At 47.9% G+C, this 17936-nt stretch overlaps 2 protein-coding genes across 2 annotated transcripts in view; one reads left to right on the top strand and one right to left on the bottom strand.

The window, feature by feature from the left end:
- Positions 1-4555, top strand: part of NSUN4 (NOP2/Sun RNA methyltransferase 4) — a 5392-nt gene extending 837 nt beyond the window's left edge. Inside the window, exons 2-7 of the mRNA XM_085308197.1 lie at positions 3-78; positions 416-831; positions 1413-1567; positions 2170-2324; positions 3102-3226; positions 4050-4555. Of these exons, the coding sequence (XP_085164323.1) occupies positions 3-78; positions 416-831; positions 1413-1567; positions 2170-2324; positions 3102-3226; positions 4050-4323 (1201 nt within the window). The 3' untranslated portion in view covers positions 4324-4555. The remainder of the gene's footprint in view (positions 1-2; positions 79-415; positions 832-1412; positions 1568-2169; positions 2325-3101; positions 3227-4049) is intronic.
- Positions 4556-5786: 1231 nt separating this feature from the next.
- LOC146594158 (vitamin D3 hydroxylase-associated protein-like) lies at positions 5787-17502 on the bottom strand. The gene is made up of 15 exons (XM_085308099.1): positions 17296-17502; positions 15297-15410; positions 14808-14951; positions 13521-13654; positions 12807-13013; positions 12467-12507; positions 11662-11786; positions 10761-10886; positions 9838-9935; positions 9567-9666; positions 8686-8729; positions 7565-7604; positions 7028-7136; positions 6607-6752; positions 5787-5912 (listed from the first exon to the last, which is right to left on the bottom strand). Exons 1-15 carry the CDS (start codon positions 17500-17502, stop codon positions 5787-5789), a joined length of 1761 nt encoding a protein of 586 aa, XP_085164225.1.
- Positions 17503-17936: the final 434 nt, after the last annotated feature.

Raw genomic sequence — 17936 nt, 5'->3', positions numbered from 1 at the left:
AGCGCTCCCAGGCGAGCGGGCTCCGCGTGGGCTGTGCTGGGCGCCGCGCCGCGCCGCTACCGCTACAAGGAGAAATGGGTGAGCGGGGCCGGGCCGGGACCCCGGGGGGTCCTCGCGGCCGCGCCGCCATTTCGCGGCGGGGGAGGGGGGGGGCGGCCGCCATTTCCCACCGCGCCGTTTCCCGCCCCCCGAGCTGAGGCGCGGCGCCCTCGCCCCGTTGCTGCCTCAGGCGGGCGGCGGCGCCCGCAGCGCGGCCCCGCTGCCGTGGCGGGAGGGCTGCGAAGGCCGCAGGGACCTGTGGCAACGCGGCACGGAGGGTTTGGGCCTCCCTGGGAAACGCGGAGGCTGGGGGGCRCTGGGACACGGAGCGAGTTTGTCGCTGTATCACCCCTCACGTCGCCTGGTCTCTTTGAAGGCTACCACGGCCCCCCGGGTGCCGTCCACGGCGCTGGCTCTGCAGAACTTCGACATGAACTACAGCTTGCAGTTCAAGGACGCCTGGCCTTCAATCCGGGTCAGCCTTCTGTCGGAGCAGAAATACGGGGCCCTTGTCAACAACTTCGCCGACGTTGAGCRTGTCACCCGGGAGCTGGAGCAGTTAGATGCCGTGGATTTTATTTCTGAAGCCTCCCGAAAGGCACGGCGTTTGCAGCAGGATTCGGTTGCGGAACGAGCAGAGAGGGAGGAAAGCGYGTCCCGGGAAGCGCCCGGCGAATGCCAGAACGCCGGGCAAGGGGCAGAGGCACCACCGCCGCTTTCTGCCCCCATCACCTCCAATATCAAGTGTTACACGTTCCCCAGAGGAGACGTCACTCGCTTTCGTCCTGCTCGGTAAGGTGGCCACGCTAACTGGAGCGTTGGGGGGTCTTGTGCTGCATGCRGACGTTTACAGAGCTGTTTTCTACAGCTCACCTTGAAAAGGGACATTCATCTTACAAGTCTAGGTCTCTTGGAGGAGCCCATTTGTAGCAATTTCAGGACAGAAATTACAGGAATTCTGGGAATRGAAACAAAACTTACTGTTACCATCCCAGTGTTGTAAGACTTCAGCAAAACAAAACCCTTCTTCAAAAGYCTCTGGGATGAGGAAAGGTCATTATTCTGTTTTCTTCACCCCAGTATTAAATGCATGTACTACTGGCACATTTATGCTTGAATTAGCTAAAGAATTAAAATTATGTTTTTAAAATACATTACTACTTGGTTATGAGAAGTGCTATACTATATTCTGCAGATCTTTCTAATGTTTTGTTGAACACTTGTAGTGGAAGCCATATGTTATTATTGCCAGTCTCAGGGTTTGAGTGTGTATTAACATCAGCTTCTTCTGTATGTACCCATCTTAATTTCCACTTGCTTTTTTATCTCATGTACTTGCTTTTTATTCCCCCCCCACCCCCCCTACAAACCAGGCCAGACACTCTGGGAATCCTCAGCTATTACCTCATGGATGCATCGTCTCTTTTGCCTGTTTTAGCACTTAATGTTCAACCTGATGAATTTGTCCTTGACCTCTGTGCAGCTCCAGGTGGCAAGACTCTGGGTATCCTGCAGACGGGGTTTTGCGGTAAGTRAAGGGGTTATTCCCCACACATCAGTCTGGCACTGCTGTTCAAAACCTGGATGAGAGAGTTCGCTGTGGTAACTCCTCCTGTTCCAGGATTAAGATGAGAGCTACACTGAGGGCAATAAGAAATGATTCTCCAGGAGTTATTTCAATGTGGATCTTTCCAAACTGGGTGTGTTTCTTACCAGCAGAACGAGRTTGTGACTCTGATGATGATGATGAAGTTCCTGGCTCAGCACCTGTCCAGAAACAGGGGTGGGAGGAAAAGCATCTTTTTTTTTTCTTTCTTTCACATAGAGCTGGGAGCTCCTGTGAGCTCAGTGCTAGGAGGTAGATAGAGATGAAAGCTTTTGCCTTTTGCGGGAAGCTTTTTTTTCTGTTGTCTTTGGGAGAAAGGCAACATATAGCTTTGATGTACCTTTTGTACCTGCAATGTTCACTGCACCTGCTGAAGTTTGGCAACCTCTGGTCTTCATTGTATGTTGCTCCCCTAGGAAATGCCTATCTGGCCATTAATCTTTTGTGGATATAAGAGGTAGGAGTCAAATTTAGTATTTTCAGAGTGAATTTCTCCATGTGGTATTTTGTCTCTCTCATTTCAGGGTATCTTGCAGCCAATGATGTTTCTGTTTCTCGCACAAAGAGACTGTACCAGATTCTCAATAGCTATGTTCCCAAGCAAATTAGGGAARCTGTTTGCATCACTTCATGGGATGGAAGGAACTGGGGGGAACGGGAAGGTGGAACTTTCCATAAGGTAGGTGACCAAAACCATGAAGTCCATTGAGTTCACTTGCTTCCTGTTTCAGAGGAAGACGATAGCTTATCTAACAGTGTAACTGAGTAGGTCCAGTTCTCCGTAGTCTGATACGTAGAGAAAAAGGTAAGGCTAAGAGCTATATATAGTGTTTACTCTAGCTATACTCTCCTACTTCCTACAGGATCTGGAGTAGGGACATCCTAAGTTGTAGCTGTATCTATTTGTATATTACCCCTTAAAAGAACYCTTCCTAATTTATAATCTGCAAGGGGTTAAATCTGAGGCTTAAGTAGTTAGGTCTGTCTTCTCAACCACATCCTAGCCYCAGAGTCCTCCCTGGTGATTCATTGGTGTTCCAGCTGTGCTTGCACTTTAACAGTTTGTTTTGCTTGTGGGAGGTGGTTTTSTTGCTCCAGGAGATGGTTAGGCTTTGACAGTGCATACCTGCATCGATATGGGTAACTCTCCACCACAGCAGCAAGTATCAGCAAGATGCACTAAACGGAAACTTTAAATGAGGATGTGTGTGAGAATGTGAAATTATCCAGCACTTYTGTGTCTATTTGCTCATCAGAAGCAGCCGAACAACAATTCAGCRTAGGTATATACCTGCACTCTAGCAGTATGATGAGCTAGACAAAGTACAAAGAGCTGCATTGATCTAGCTTGTGTGTGTGGGCAGGGTGGAGTTGCTGCATAAAGAGAAGGTTGTGATAGAAGATTCTCTGAGCTTGAACTGGGCACAAAATTAATGCAAGATCTCTGCTGCTACAGGTCCTTGTGGATGTGCCCTGCACGACTGACAGGCACTCTGTCATGGAGGAGGAGAACAACATCTTCAACAGAAGGAGATCCAAGGAGCGTCAGATGTTGCCAATGCTGCAGTTGCAGCTGCTGGTGTGAGTAAGCTTGAAGCTATGCTATATTCCCATTTGTGCATTCATGATAGCAGCTCTCTGAGTGCCCAGCACTGAAACCCCTTTTCCCATTCCATGTGCCTGTACGAGAGCTCAGGTTCCTATTGACAAATGTGGAAAATGCATGTAGCTTTTGGAACTGCAGTAGCTGAACATACCAAACCACACGGCATGTAAGGAGGTAAAAGCGTGCTTGGTCGAACCAAATGTCCTTTCTATCTCCAGCAGTAACCAAAAGGAGGTAATAAGGAGAGTTTAAGAAAGGGACTGGATACAGCAATGTCCTTTTGTATGATGATCTCCCAGGTCCTGGCAGTCAGCTGTGGAAGATTCCTGAGCTGTGCACATCTCACAGCAACACCAGGCATGTAGGAACATTGTTACCTTCATTTCACTAAGGGGCTAAATTAGCTGATTGCAAAATGTGGCAATAATGAAGCGAGCTCAGAGAATCCCATCATAGTGCTTTAACTACAAGAGCCTCTTGCCCTGTATTTACTCTTACCTCTCTTACTTGGATGTGAGTGTAAGATTATTCCTTTCAACTGCTCTGCAGTAGTGACTCTCCCATTTTTTAGTGTTTTATCAGTCTAAGTATTTGTCTCATGCATATTGCTGTGGTCTAAAACAGTCTTGAAATTGCACTAACACTATGAAGCTGCTGAGTCTGCAGAGATCAAGGAGACTTGTCTCTCTTCATCTCTTAGGAGTTAAGTGCTGGTTTCCTGATTTCAGGGGGTAGAAATGCTGATATCCCGCTGCAGTCCTTTTCTTGTGATGGTACATTTGTTCATTTTGCCCGTAGGGCTGGGATCCTTGCTACCAAGCCAAGAGGAGAAGTTGTGTATTCTACGTGCTCCCTCTCTCAGCTGCAGAATGAATATGTGATCGAGAGAGCAATAGAAATTGCAGAAACCGAATTTAACATTGGTACCCGTGTTGAGGACTTGAGCCACTTCCGGACACTCTTCCAGGATACATTTTCTTTCTCCTCAGACTGCAGACTGGGGGAGCTTGTTCTGCCTCACCTTACAGCCAACTTTGGACCTATGTATTTCTGCAAATTACGTCGAGTGTAGAGGGAATGACAGACCTCTTGGCTCTGTGGCAACTCCAGTTTCCACATTGTACCTCCCTGGGCCATCTTGAATGGAACTGGTCTTGCTTCCSCACTGCTGGCTCTAATGAAATACCCCAAGTTTCCAGGGAAAGCAGAACTGTTTTGTATTTATTTTTCCTTTTAAAATGTCCCAAAGGAAATCTACTCTTTACTGCAAACATTGAGAATAAATGAGAAAGAAAGACCTGTCATGGAGTCTCCTACTTATTTATTTGTTTAAGACTGAGATGTTTAGTCTTGGAAAGCGAGAAAGGTCCTACCAGGAAGAGCAATCYGTTATGCCTGTCTCAGAATGGGCTAAATCGCCCTGTGTGAATGTTGCTCTCTCTCCCTGCTCTCTGTTTTAATCCTGAATGAGCAGGTTCATAAACCATCTGGGGATCCCAGATTTTCTGGCCCATACCTCAGTTGCAGCTCTCTCTCTGCTTCTTATTTGTTTGCATTTTTTAGAAAGAGCAACCTGAGGTCCTTTGAAGAAGAGATTCTTAAGGAAGCTGTGGAGGTGGAGATGTCCTTGTGATGCTCGAGATGTGCTGGTGGAAGGAATGCAATGCTGTGGCAAGGCAAGTGATTACTGCAGTCTCTCACAAACAGGATAGCTTGGATTGAGGGAGAGGATGTGAACAGGCCCAAACACACTAGATGTTATTTCTCATGCAGTGGGAAGGTATTCCTATGACTTTGATTAAGCAATACTTGTGTGCTCACGTAATCGAACCCATCAGTGAGTAGTAAATGATAAGATTACTGGAGCTTATGATAAGATTTGTGAAATGTGGCAATAATGAAGCAGAGCTTAGAGAATCGCATCACAGCATTAGTCTGGCTGCACAGTGTACTGGGTCACAGAACACTGCATAGTCATTAAAGAGTAGAAGGAACTGGTTGTTTTCTGGTGGATCAGTTTACTGGTGGAAAGGAGAGGAGAAATGGGAATGAGCAGCAGGATGTGATTATAGAATGATTTGTGAAGCTGCAGCAGTACCAGTCTGGAGCCCTTAGGCACTGTGTGAATTTTTTCTCAAAGGAAGAAGGCAATGCAGTCAAGGCAGGGACTCTTTTTAGCAGAAGGGTTTGGTGGTGCAAAGAGTTTACATGATGACGTTCTAGAGAAATTATTTTGACACTTGCTTGGTCTCTGTCTCAGCCACTGAGATGTTTAGAGATAAATCCAGCAGCATCCTGGGAAGGATGGAGGAATTTAGGCAGATTCATAGTCCTTTTAAGGGCTTACTAGGAAACCCACTAAGTCCCTTCCAGGCTGTGTGCTTATTGGCAAGGAGAGGGAGAATCAGTAGTTGTTTCTTTCTTCTTCCCTCCTTGCTGTAATTTATGCATTTCAGATCAGAAGTGAGAAGTCATGGAGCGCACTCCGTCCATGTCTTGGCTTTCTCTGACCCTGCAGATGCAGGATTGGAGAGGCTACATTGCTGTCTTAGCACAGCTAAGCATCTCCACCTCTTTCATGAACCGGAGGCACAGCTCCTCCTGCCATGGCAAAGCCACACACTGCACGGCCACAGGCAGCCCCACAGCTCCTTCCACGGCCTGCAGCAGGGACACAAGGAGTGAGGTGTTACAAGAGCTTAGACATTCAAAATCTTTTGGAAACCTGACTGAGCCACTTGGCTAGTCCCTTCTGACCCCACGGTTTGTCCTGGAGAGCAGGGAGGTTGGAGACTGAGCCCTGTTATTCAAGCAGGGGCAAGCTTCMTCTCTAAAGCACACTGGGGCAGAAAAAAGGCTCTTGCTGTTCTCATGATGGAAATAGCTGCCAAGTCTTGGGCAGCATGTGTGAGGTTAGCACTCCCCCAGTCAGCTCTGCTTTGAGCTGTCTTACTACCAGATCCCTTTTCCTTCAGCCTCTTTGTGCCTGATCCCCACTCTACTGATTGCCTGGGCCTGGCAGAACAGGTCATAGGGCAGAAGAAAATTGCAGTGCAGTGCTGCAGGCTGTGGCTATCAGAAGGACCTACTCGAGGAAGCCTAGCTCCATGGCTTATTCCTGGTAACAGACTATGATCCAGGCCTTGGGTGCCCCCCAAGTCCCTCTTTGATGTTTATTCACTTGCAACCTTTGGAACTCAGGAAAAAAGGGATTTGTAAAGCATATATAGAGTTTTTTTTTTCCTTCTCACTATGCCTGTATTGATGGAAGCATTTAGGAACCCCTAACTTCAGCAAGACTATTACTCTGAACACCCTGAACAGCCTCTGCTCCTCCCCTTTCCGTATTACAGACCTGCTTCARTGTCCTGTCCCAGGGGTCATCACAGTATCCTTGATAAAGCTTCAGCTCTTCTTCATCAGCTTCTGTCACTGTGCTGACAGGTACAACCCCAGCAGGGAAGTTCAAGACATTGTACAACATCGTGGAGGAGATAGCGGCTGAGAGAAGCAAAAGAAAGATTGCAGGTAGCCACAGCCACCTATATTCTTTCATACCTCAAGCATGTCCCTTAAGCCCCCTGAGAACTAGATGGAGATACTGCAGAGGGCTGGTTTGTGCAGTGGACTTGGACTTGCATACAAACAACTCTTCCCCAAATCCCTTCATCTGCATTTCTGTCTCCATTTGCCAGTAATGCCACGAAATGCTTAGTTAGGCAGTAAGTCACAGCCACAGTGGTCTTCTCTCCTGGGGAAGCCTCTGATTCACTTACTTAGGAGTTTGCCAGGGTAACCTCTAGTGAAAGCCGGACCCAGAACAGGGCAAAGCATGACATCTAGCCTCAGCTCCCTCCATCTGGCGATGAACTCTGTGCGATATGCCTTGGGAAAGAGCAGAGATAGCATAGAGGGCATGTCAACACTGGAGCAGATCAGTATGTAAGGGAAAGAGGCAGGGCCAAGGCAGCAGCTGGTTGCAGCATTTGTCTGCACGATGGAGGAACTTTTCCAGAATCCTAACGCTAGCAAGGAAGGTGGGGGGCAGTGAAGGACCCAGCCCTAAATGCTGCATACTGGGGCCATGGAGCATGGGCATTTGGGCATGAGCACTGGGCAACCCATAAAGGCATCCTGGGTTGACCTGAAAGTCCAGCTAGCCCAGTCTTGTTTCTTGTTTGTGCCTTTTCCTCCATCTCTCCTCAGCACTCCATTGTGCAACCCCTTGCTTAAATAATGACTCCCAAACTGGTACTTGCTGTAAAGCCTCAGCTCATAGCATGATGCCAGAGAGAAAAGTCCTCAAAACATACCATTATTTGATGCTGATGATTCCACATCTTGTTCACTGACCTGCAAATGGAAACCACAGTAACATTTTTAAGCCTTAGGAGGAGAGGAATACTGCTTAAATTATCATCCAAATTGATAAGCCTTAGTGGTTTTTAGCAATTATTCAAAACAGTGCATCTCTCCTTATTTCTCTGAAGTTTCTTCTGGGATTTGAGCAAATGTCTGGGAGAGGTAGAAAGGAGGTTTCTCTTGTGAGGCTAGATTTAGTATTCAGCTCTGCTACAAGCTTACTGTGTGACCTTCTCTAAGTCCCTTAATCTCCTCTGGATTCCAGATTTACTACAAGAGGGAAGGCCTCTTACCAGACTGCCTGAGGTAGTTGTAAAACAGATAAATCTTTCACATCTTGAAGGAGCAAGACAGCTGTAGCCGTTGAGAGAGCTGGAGGGAAAACCTCATTTGTGTTGGAGGGGACCTGGATTCTTTATCAGTATCTTTAGTGCTAGTTCGTCTTTGTAGAGCATAATGAAAGTGAGATKTGAGGGGTATGTCATTTAATCCTTCATCACATAAAACTTTGCTTTAGCTTTGAAAGCAAATTTCTTAAGTGTTTCATAACTTGTCCCAGGCCCTGGGGGACTGCAGTCTGATGTGGAGAATCACCAAAAATGGAGGTGACAGACCAGAGGCTCTTTTCCATTCCCCCATCCAAGGCAGGCCTGGTGAGTCTAAGCTGTTGCTGACAGGTGTGGATCTGGTTCCTGGGACACCCCAACATCCTGTGGGAACCTCCACCAGAGGGAACGTTTCCTGAGTTTCTGGCTGTAACGTTAAGCATTTGATTTTGCGTCCTGCCCCTGGGAGATGCAGGACGTAGACTATTGTTTCTCACCTTACAGCAACCTAGAGCACGTTTGAAGGCCTGTGGGAAGGCGTTATAATACTAGGAGTGTGGGGAGATGTGTTCCTAAAGACTAAAGTGCAGTCCAGGACAGAGGGACAGCCCCTCCAGAGAGTGGATCAGAGTGTGTCTTGAACCCAGTGTCCCCCTCCCCACTATGGACACCCATTGCAGAAGGTGCAGTTCATTTCCACAGACACCCCATCTCCCAGCAGGCAACTGAGGAAGGTGCTGTCTTACCTCATTCCACACAAGGCACTCAGATAGTCAGCCAGGCGGGGAAACTGAAAAGGCAAGAGAGTCCTGTGAGGGTTAGGATGTGGGGCACAGCAACTTGTGTCATCTTGTGAGACCTCTACTCTCAGCCTGACTGTCCCTGGRAATGCTGCTCTGATAGTGAATGAAATTGCTTAAAAATGTTCCTCGTAGCTCTCATTTTAGTTTGTTTTCCAACTTGAATCCTGATTTGTTTCTTTCAGCCCAATATTTGCTTCTCACAAAAGAAATCACTGACATGAAACAAGTCACCTTGTATTATTTTTGGTAAATAAAACACTTTTTACTATGTTATTCCACAGAAACAAGACTTCTTTGGTTATCTCACACTTGCTGCTACCTTTTTGATCCTGTTAGTTGAGAACAACCCAATTGGACAGGAAGAGAGAAAACAAGAAGGAAGAGAGAAACCTACAAAAGGATGCTCCTGGTGAAGGTGCTACAGTGAGCATTAACCCTTATTAACCGTGAGGAATTGCCATGAAAATGAGCTCTTTGGAAAGCCTCAAACACAGGGCTAGAGCTTCACACTCCAGTCTGCCTGCTGCAGTGTTTCCCAGTTGCATGAATCAATAGGAAACTGGGCACTGCTAGGTCTAGTGTTTGAAGAACTGCTTCCTGTGGGCTCTGCAATATTATTTTACAACTCTTGGCTSGTCCTGTTCTCATTTCCTTTTGGCACTACATAAATCCTAGCAAGATGCCAGAAAAGACCTTCCAAGTGTTTGCTTTGGTCTGAAATCYCAGGGTTTCCAGTTAAAGGCATCTCCCAGTACCACCACCCTTTCAGGCATTGCAGGGCTTTCCTACACCACTCTGCTTTGGTCTTGAGGCCAGGGACTCACCAGAGGTTTAAGAATCAGAGCCAGCAGCTTCTTCCCCAGTGTTGGGATCTTGTAGCAATTCACCTGTGGTTTCAAGCCTGGATCTACAATATTTCCTGTGCTGAGAAACAAAGAGGAGGAGGGGATCATGGCAGAGAAGCCATTTGCCTTACCTCAGAAACCTGAGTATCTCTTGTTTAGGGCAGGAGAGATGAGCTAGTTTTACTCATGGTGCTCACAGACATGGGGCGGAGGTGTTTTACGGCACTCTTGCCAGAGGATTCTTACTTACAACAGTTCCAAAAAAGCACGGCCGCCATCAGCAAAAAATGTCTTCAAAAACAGTTCAGTCATGACATAGTGGATCCGAGGTGGAGCAAACGGCACCAACTGCACCAAAGTACAAGATTGTGTGGCAGCTTGGGAGTGTGAATAATTTCCAGTGCCTGACTGTGGAAATACTTCAAATGCGGAAAAGCAGCCTCCTAGGTCTCCACACACCTGTGGAGAGCCCCAGTTCATCCCTTTCCCGTGTGATTATTCTTCCCTGAGGAATGCTCAGCCCAGCTCTGAGATCTCTCCAGAGCCGTTCCCTCTTCCTATTCTAGGCAATCACTGAGCCAGAAACTGCACCAGTTTTCGCCATATCCCAGCAGAACTGACACATGCTCAAACACAGACCCGCCTTGCTATAAAGATCAGGTAGCATTAACACATTTGTTACAGGTAGGTCTAGACTGAGGAGAAGGTGTTTTCCAAACCCAGCCAATGACCCTTTTCCCTTAGTGGTCCAGGAGAGGGCTCCCTGGGCATTGAGGAGGAAGGGCAACACTGGCTCCCAAAGCCCTAGTGGGGAAGGACAGAGCTAGAAAAGSCCAGGGCCGCCTTCCAGAGACAAGATGCAACATGTTTACAGAGCCTGCTGTCTGGTCTGCATCACAGCTGCAGAGGTGGATTTACTAGTCACTTGTGCTGTTTCCCCATGAGAGGGCACTGCTATAACAAATCTGGTAGGCGATGTGCTGGCCTAGGACTGCATTGTGCATATGGATGTAGTAACTTTCATCAGAATCTCTGTTCCCTTATTTTTCCCATACTGTTATCCTTGGCTAGTCTGTTGTTCAGTGGGTTTGGGGGCTATATCTGCTGTCTTTAAAGAGTGATTGCAAAGCTTGAGACACCTTGGGAGGAAGAATTTGGTGAGGTCAAGCTCACCTCATGACCAGCTGCCCGCAGAGCATCCCTGGTTTCATGCACTGCCCGTCTCATGCAAGGAGGGAGTGGGAAGTAGCCATCCGTGTCGTAGTACCCAATCCGGAGGGGAGCAGAGCTTGAATATACCTAAAGGAAAGGAGCCACTAGTTGAAGACTTCCAACTTTACTGTGACTAGGCTTACTCATGTCCTAAAGCCCACTTCAGAAGGGRATAAAAGATCCAGATGTTAGAGAGCTGCTGCTTATGGTTTCTACAAGTCACCCTTTTTCTCCAGCCTCTTCTTCATCTTGCCCTTCAGATAAAGCATAGCCACTCAAGACCGGCTGGTTCAGCCATTGCTGCAAAGGAAAGGGTTGGCAAAAAAAAATGAAGTTCATCTGCACAGAGGAAGAGGAAGTATCCTCAGTCAGGAGGTTTGCTGCAGGAGTTACCCAGCCTGCCCCATCTTTCCTTAAAAATTTACATTTTTTTTTTTTTGCTCCTGATCTTTTCCTTCCCTACACTTTGCTGGGGTCTCTCAATCCAATAACTCGTACACCGAGAGGCAGAAAGAATACTTTTTTGTTAAACATTCTTTTTCTAACAATTATGACTTGGGCCTTCAAAGAAAATTAATGTTGCTAGAAACTTATACTGTAAGGATTTGTGGACCCTTAAAATAWATATATGTTGAGCAGGTACTTTTTCCTCGGTGTCCCATGAGATGTTTGGAGTTGGCTGGACACCAGACCCTCCCTCCCTTTATCTGTCCCCCTGGTGTTTGTTGCTGTCTTTGTAACTCCACAGTGGCAAATAACACTTTCTCGTGAATCATCCCTGAAATAAACAAACAGCAGCCTTTTCGTGTTTTGATGTGAAAGCACCCCCAAGAGGACGAGGGCTCTTTCACGAAGGACTCACCTCCTCATTGAAGGGTATGGGGGGCACAGTGGGGTCAAGCTGGAACATCTCCTTGCAGAGCAACGCTTTCATGCACAGGGCCAAGCTGTCCACGTCTCTTGCCATTGGCCCCAGTGCACAGGGAACTGGAGGGAGGAGGAGAACAGATATCCACTTTAAGCAAGCAGGTATACCAAACACTGGTCTCCTCCTCCATGCAGCCAAGCTGGCTGCAAGGGATTGTCAGGCAATGAAGTGGGATGTTCCAGAAAGCTTTCTGACAGGTCTTGGCCATCTCTGACCTTCGTTGGGTTTTTGCTTTAGATTTTGATCAAGGTGTCTGTGCTGTGAGGAAAGGTAAGATCAAGGTAGCTGCAGGGGGAGTACCCTTTGCTGCTTTGCCAGCCCATCCATCTGGACTGCCTCTGTGAAAGCAAATATTGTAAGAGGCATCAATCTTTTAGTGGTACTTAAGGAGAGTCTAAACATCCCCACTAAAATAGTATGTTGTCATCCTCCACTTCATGTACACAGGCGTATAAAGAGCTGATCCTTGAACTGAAGACAGCTAAGTTAAACAGACAAATTAGAGACAGAGAATACAACCTTTCTGCTTCTACAGTAGGCCAGTAGGCCTTAGATATGACATGACTTTTTAATAAGGTGACCCTACGCAGCTGTGGCAATCTACAACTGGGTATTCTGAACCCAAGTCAAGGCCTCATGGTGTCCTGTGAAGTGTCCAGACAAGCAAAGCTAGCCTCTCCCTCCTTCCACCCTTTCCACTCTTCACAGCAGACAGAAAAACAATTCTAAATTCACATACCTGACAGGATCCCATTGACTGGGCCACTTGCTCCAGACAAGCTGGAAGGGGAGGGAAAAAAAATCATACTGTCATTTCAATAATAGTGAGATATTCCCAGGAGGTCTGAATGGACTGTGGAGTCTTCAGTCTGAATTCCCATTCCCTCACCAGAGAAATGCTGTTCTGTGTGACCGGGCAGCTGTTTGCTGAACCATCAGTTTGCTCAATCAGCCCCAGTTTGTCCCTGATTGCAGTGCGTGTAGGACAAGGTACGTATGAGTTCAGAGGGGCTGTGCGTACCTCAGTAAGGAGCAACATGAGTTTGCAGGCTCCTGGCAGAGCAGGCCCCAGCACCTACCTGAGCCTGTCACTCGTGGGTTTGAGCCCACACAGCCCACAGAAGCTGGAGGGAAGGCGAATGCTGCCACCAATGTCTGACCCAATGCCCAGGATGGAGCCTCCCCCTGCGATCAGAGCTCCCTCCCCGCCGGAGGAGCCTCCGGGGCTCTTCTTGTGGTTGAGAGGGTTCAGCGTCTGGCCGAAGATGGTATTGCTGCAGTCGTAGCTGGGCAGAAGAAAACCAGCAAGCAGACTGTCAGGAACAGCCTAATGCCTTGACTTTGCTGACTGTCCCTTACTGTAAGTCTGTGTGGCAGAACCAACCCCTTCCACCCTGTAATTCCTTTGGGGCATGGCTTGTTTCCATCAGAAAGAGTTGGGAACTGAGGTACAGGCTGAGGTCACAGATCACTCTGCATGGGCAGGGAACAGAACTGGGGTCTCCGAGTCCCAGCATTGTATTCAGGCTGCCTACTATAGGTTGTGGTAAAAAAACATGTATCGCAGTTCTCCCTCCCATGCATGAGTGCACTAGATTTCTTTCAGGGTGTATCTTTTCCCCTAAATCTTATATAAAAGCTATTTTCACCTGAATTAGGATTATTTGCAGATGATGGGAAGGGGAAATCAGCCAGGCAACATCTCAAGAAACACACAGGCTGCCTGTCCCCGACCCTTGGGCTGAGTTTTGGCTTCAGGAGCACARCTAGAGCAGAGATTTCTGAGGTACTACCTGAAGAGAGATTGTGACACATTGGTAAATGCAAATGGGATGGCCCCTTGTCTCTTCAAAACCTTGACCAGGACGCTGTCCTCCTCCACTGGGGTGTTCAAGAACTGCACAAGCCCACAGGTCGACAGATGCCCCTGCGAAGAGGAGAAACGACAGCAGAGAGGGTCAGGGCAGTTCCTCTGCAGTTTGGAAAGGAAGATCTGGTGCCCATGTTGGGGTACTAATCTGCTCCCTGCTGTGTGTGCCCTTGCACAAAGTGTCAAGGRCTCCTTGGTCCAGTGATGCCCATGGCAGCAAAGGGCTGCCAAGCACTCACAGGGTTAAGGCTTCTCCTAAAGCTGTCCTTGCTCCTTTTCATGCTATTTCTCTCCTCCATCCCAGACGCAACTCTACAGGTGTTCTTCCTTTGCCCACTGTCACAAGATCAAACCCAATATCCTGCTCTCCAGAGGTAGCCAGCAGTGGACATTCAGGGAGGCAGTATAAAATCAGGCAAATAGTGTACTCCTTTCTCAGTTATCCTTGGTGTCTGGGGCTTGCTTTGGGCTTGAGCGCTCTTAGCTCTATTGGTAACTCAGCATGAAGCAGAGCCCAACAAATACAGCTCAGGAGTATAGTCTAGTCTTCAAGGCCAGTCCTCTTCAGGGCTTGTCCCTGTGACAGGATCACTAGTCCATCTGTTCTGAACACAGACTTAACGGTAAGGGGCTCAGTGACCAGGCTACAGTGTAGCAGGGTTTCAAGGTTAACAGTTCCTGCTGCTAGCAGGTTTCCAGAAGCTGAACCCTGTTGTCTGGGTGAATAACTATTCACGCCTTGGTTTTGGCCAATGAAAGTTCCGGGACAGACTTGCTGATGCAGTTGGGGTCTCTTGGTCAGTACTTCTTTCAGGCTTTGGACATACATCCTTTTCTGGCAGCTGGMTCACTCATGTGATGGCTCCCTAGCCTGCTTCCATCAGCATGAGCAATGTTAGCGAAGATCTGCTCTTTAAACCACTCTGGCTTAGTTGRCTTTTTCTGTTCAAAGCGAAAGCAGTCAGAAGAGAAGCACTGCTGACACAGGGGCAATGCTCGTCTTCTTGGAGRGTCAGCAACTCTCTAACTGCTAGGGATGCAGCTTCAAGGAGATGTGAGGCCACAGGCTCAGACCAGCAAGGTTTCTTGTGGTGTAAGCARGAGAGCATTAGGCCCCTTCCTCATCCTCTTGTGTCCCCCTTACCTCGCAGCCCATCTAACTTCAAGCCTAACTCTCAGTGGGATGTTTCACAGGCACAAAGGGAAGCACCTTGTGGCCAATGTGATCCTTGATGCTGATGGGAATGCCATAGAGCAGCCCTTTCTCCTTCCGTTGTTGTATTTCGTGGAGTTGCTCCTCACACTCTGGGATAAAATGTCGCAAGCAGTTTGTCTGCTGGGTCACTTCCAGGGCCTTTGCCAGGACACATTGAGAAAGATGTGTTAGTTAGGAACAGTGTAATTACCTAGATGCCTTTAGTAGCTATCTGGATCTGTAAAGCAAGGACTAACAGCTCAGGATGAAAGATAAGCCCTCCCTAGAATATCCCAGCTCAAACCCTGTAAAAGGACTACCCTGTGAGGGGGTCTGACTGAGGAGACAGAGATCCCTTCCCTTTTATATCTTTCTTCTGATATCTGCTGTATTAGAGACTTGCCATAATCAACAGTTCCAGCAAGTCTCCTCAACCACCAACCCACACAGCATAGTATGGGGAATGTAAGTGATTTACCCTTCCTGCTGTGGATAGGTTCTCACCTTCTCTATGTAGGTGTAGAGGACTGTCTCAGGGGACAGAGTCCCTTCCTGCAGTCTGCCAGCAAGCTCTACCAGGGGCAGGGACAGGATGGCACCCGTCTGGACATGAGAGATCTGCAAGAGGAAGAAGAAGGGGATGCCAGGACAGCATTTCCAGATACTTGAGGGAGGGGCCTGTGCCTTAGTTCAGAGATAAGTCCCTTAAGTTTTATCAACATTATCAACTGAGCTTTCTGGAAAGGCAGACTCTGGCTGTTTGAACCCAAGCTTGAGCTGTTCTATAGGCCTTGKGGATGGCATGAACATGGTATAAATCACACTAGCCCAGCTGTGTCTGAACATATGGAAGACATTCATGCATCCACTACAGCAAGGGACAAGACAATGTATCACTTCTGATCCTTCCTCCATGCACTGTGGCACTTACCCATAACTGAGAGGTAATCCCAGCTGCGCAAACACCAGTGCTAAAAAGCTGGTAATGAATTCCTTGTACATAAGTCTCAGGTTGGCCCTTCATCCCTCAGYGTGGGTACAGGCACTGTGTTGTCAGCCCTGGAGTCAACCCAGTCTGGCCTAAACATCTAATAACCCAAGTCTGGCAAACTACAAAGAAGCCAGTAGGGCTCACAGGTGGATAAGGACTACTCAGATGAATAAGCCTGGCAGTTCTCAGCGCTGCCAACTCTTTTTAAAGTTTCATCTTATATACATTTATGAGCCTGAGGTCTCATCTCGAGTACTGTGTCCAGTTCTGGGCTCCCAGTACAAGAGAGACATGGAGCTACTGGAGAGTCCAGCGTAGGGCTACRAAGATGATCAGAGGGCTGGAGCATCTGCCCCATGAGGAACGGCTGKGAGAGCTGGGCCTCTTCAGCCTGGGGAAGAGAAGACTGGGGGGGGGGATCTTATCAATGTGTATAAGTACCTGAAGGGAGGGTGTCAAGGGGACGGGGACAAACTCTTTTCAGTTATCCCATATGATAGGACAAGAGGCAATGGGCAGAAACTGAACTACAGAAAGTTCTGCCTGACCGTGAGGGCGAATTTCTTCACTGTGAGAGCGACAGAGCACTGGACCAGGTTGCCCAGAGAGGTTGTGGAGTCTCCTTCTCTGGAGACATTCAAGGTCCGCCTGGATGCAACCCTGTCTAACATGCTCTAAGTGACGTGCTGARTGGGTAGGTTGGACTAGATGATCTCCAGAGGTCCCTTCCAACCTTACTTGTTCTATGATTCTATAATTTCTTTTGAATATATCACTTGTAGCTGATACGCTTTATGTGCAGGTACATTATCTGCGTAAATATATGATGGTTTAACCAGGATATTCTCAGAAGAGAGTGGAGTAGGGAGGAAAGGGGGTTAACGATCAGTGTCACAGTAGGAATTTGTGACCATGCTAGCTGGGTGCCTGCCTTATTTACCCCTGCTGTGTTCCAGTTGCTCCCAGAGGACACCAAATGCCTGTGCTTTGTTAGTGTTAAGTCAGGCCAAGCATCTTCTAGGCAGCCTACTGGGCTGGGAGGCCTCCCTTGCTAGGATCCGTGGTAAAACTCTTTTGAAGACTCGAGAGMCTTCAAGAAGCTAGATTTTAGAGATAAAGATACACGGGAAGGATATRAACAGATGAATAAACTCAGAGTTATGAAGAAATTCATTTCTTTCTTGCATCCATAGAGGCAAGAGACATTTCCAGGTCCCAAAAGAGCTTGAATTTTGATCAGTGAAGGTCCAAACCACCTGTGTTGTCCTAAACCTCTTCCTAGTGCATAATTCACATCTCTGGCTACAGACTTCCACTGTATCTCATCCAGCTCGAGGAGAGCAGTGATCTCCCTTCCTCTCAAAGCAGCCTTTCCTGTTGTTGAAGGCTGCCAGCACATCTCCTTTGGACTCCTTGTTATAAAGGGTATAGAAGATCGAGCTAGTAGGAGGAGATACAGAACAACATCAGCAGACTGCCCCATGTGACTCAGACCCCTGAGGGACATGTTACCTGTTCTTTGTACTGCTGAACAGCCTTTTCCATTTTTTTCATGCTCTGATCCCGGGTCCTCCGAGCCTCTTCCATTTTCTCCTGGATCTGCCGTTTGCCCAGCCATTTCCAGACCACCATGGCTGCAGYGGAGCCAAAGAATACGGTGAGAGCGGCAGAAGGACCCACCTCCATATCTGGTAGAAGCTGTCTGAGCTGTTGCTGCATTGTAATGCAGCTTTGTAGTCTCTGGAGATGGGGCAATAAAGAAAAGCAAGGCAGGAACAGGACAGCTTAACTGCCTCTCTGAACTTGTCCCTGTACCCACCACCACTGTCTCAGCTCAGAAAATGGTTTGAAAGTCCAATGCCAACCGCTGCAGAGTTGCCTTCAGTGAGGTGTGTAGGGGAGAATCATTGACTGGGAAGTGAAGAATGAGAAATTTGCATGGCCAGTGAACCTCTGAGGTGTGTCGGGCTCATACTGAGTGACTTTCTGGACCATGGTAGGACCACCTCTGGGAGGGAATGGCTGTGGGATAGTTGAACAGAAGCAGCAAAGAAATAGCTTCTCTTGTTTCTTGGGCAATCTAAAAGGACAATGGGAAATGGGGAAAATCCAGCTCGAAATCACAAGACTTCCTTGCACAGTGATGCAGAGAA

The sequence above is a fragment of the Rhea americana genome, unplaced genomic scaffold, assembly GCF_003343005.1.
Source record: "Rhea americana isolate MKP2758 unplaced genomic scaffold, rheAme1 scaffold_27, whole genome shotgun sequence".
NCBI lineage: Eukaryota > Metazoa > Chordata > Aves > Rheiformes > Rheidae > Rhea > Rhea americana.
The sequence above is the reverse complement of the archived record's forward strand: the minus strand, read 5'-3'. Positions and strand labels throughout refer to the sequence as shown.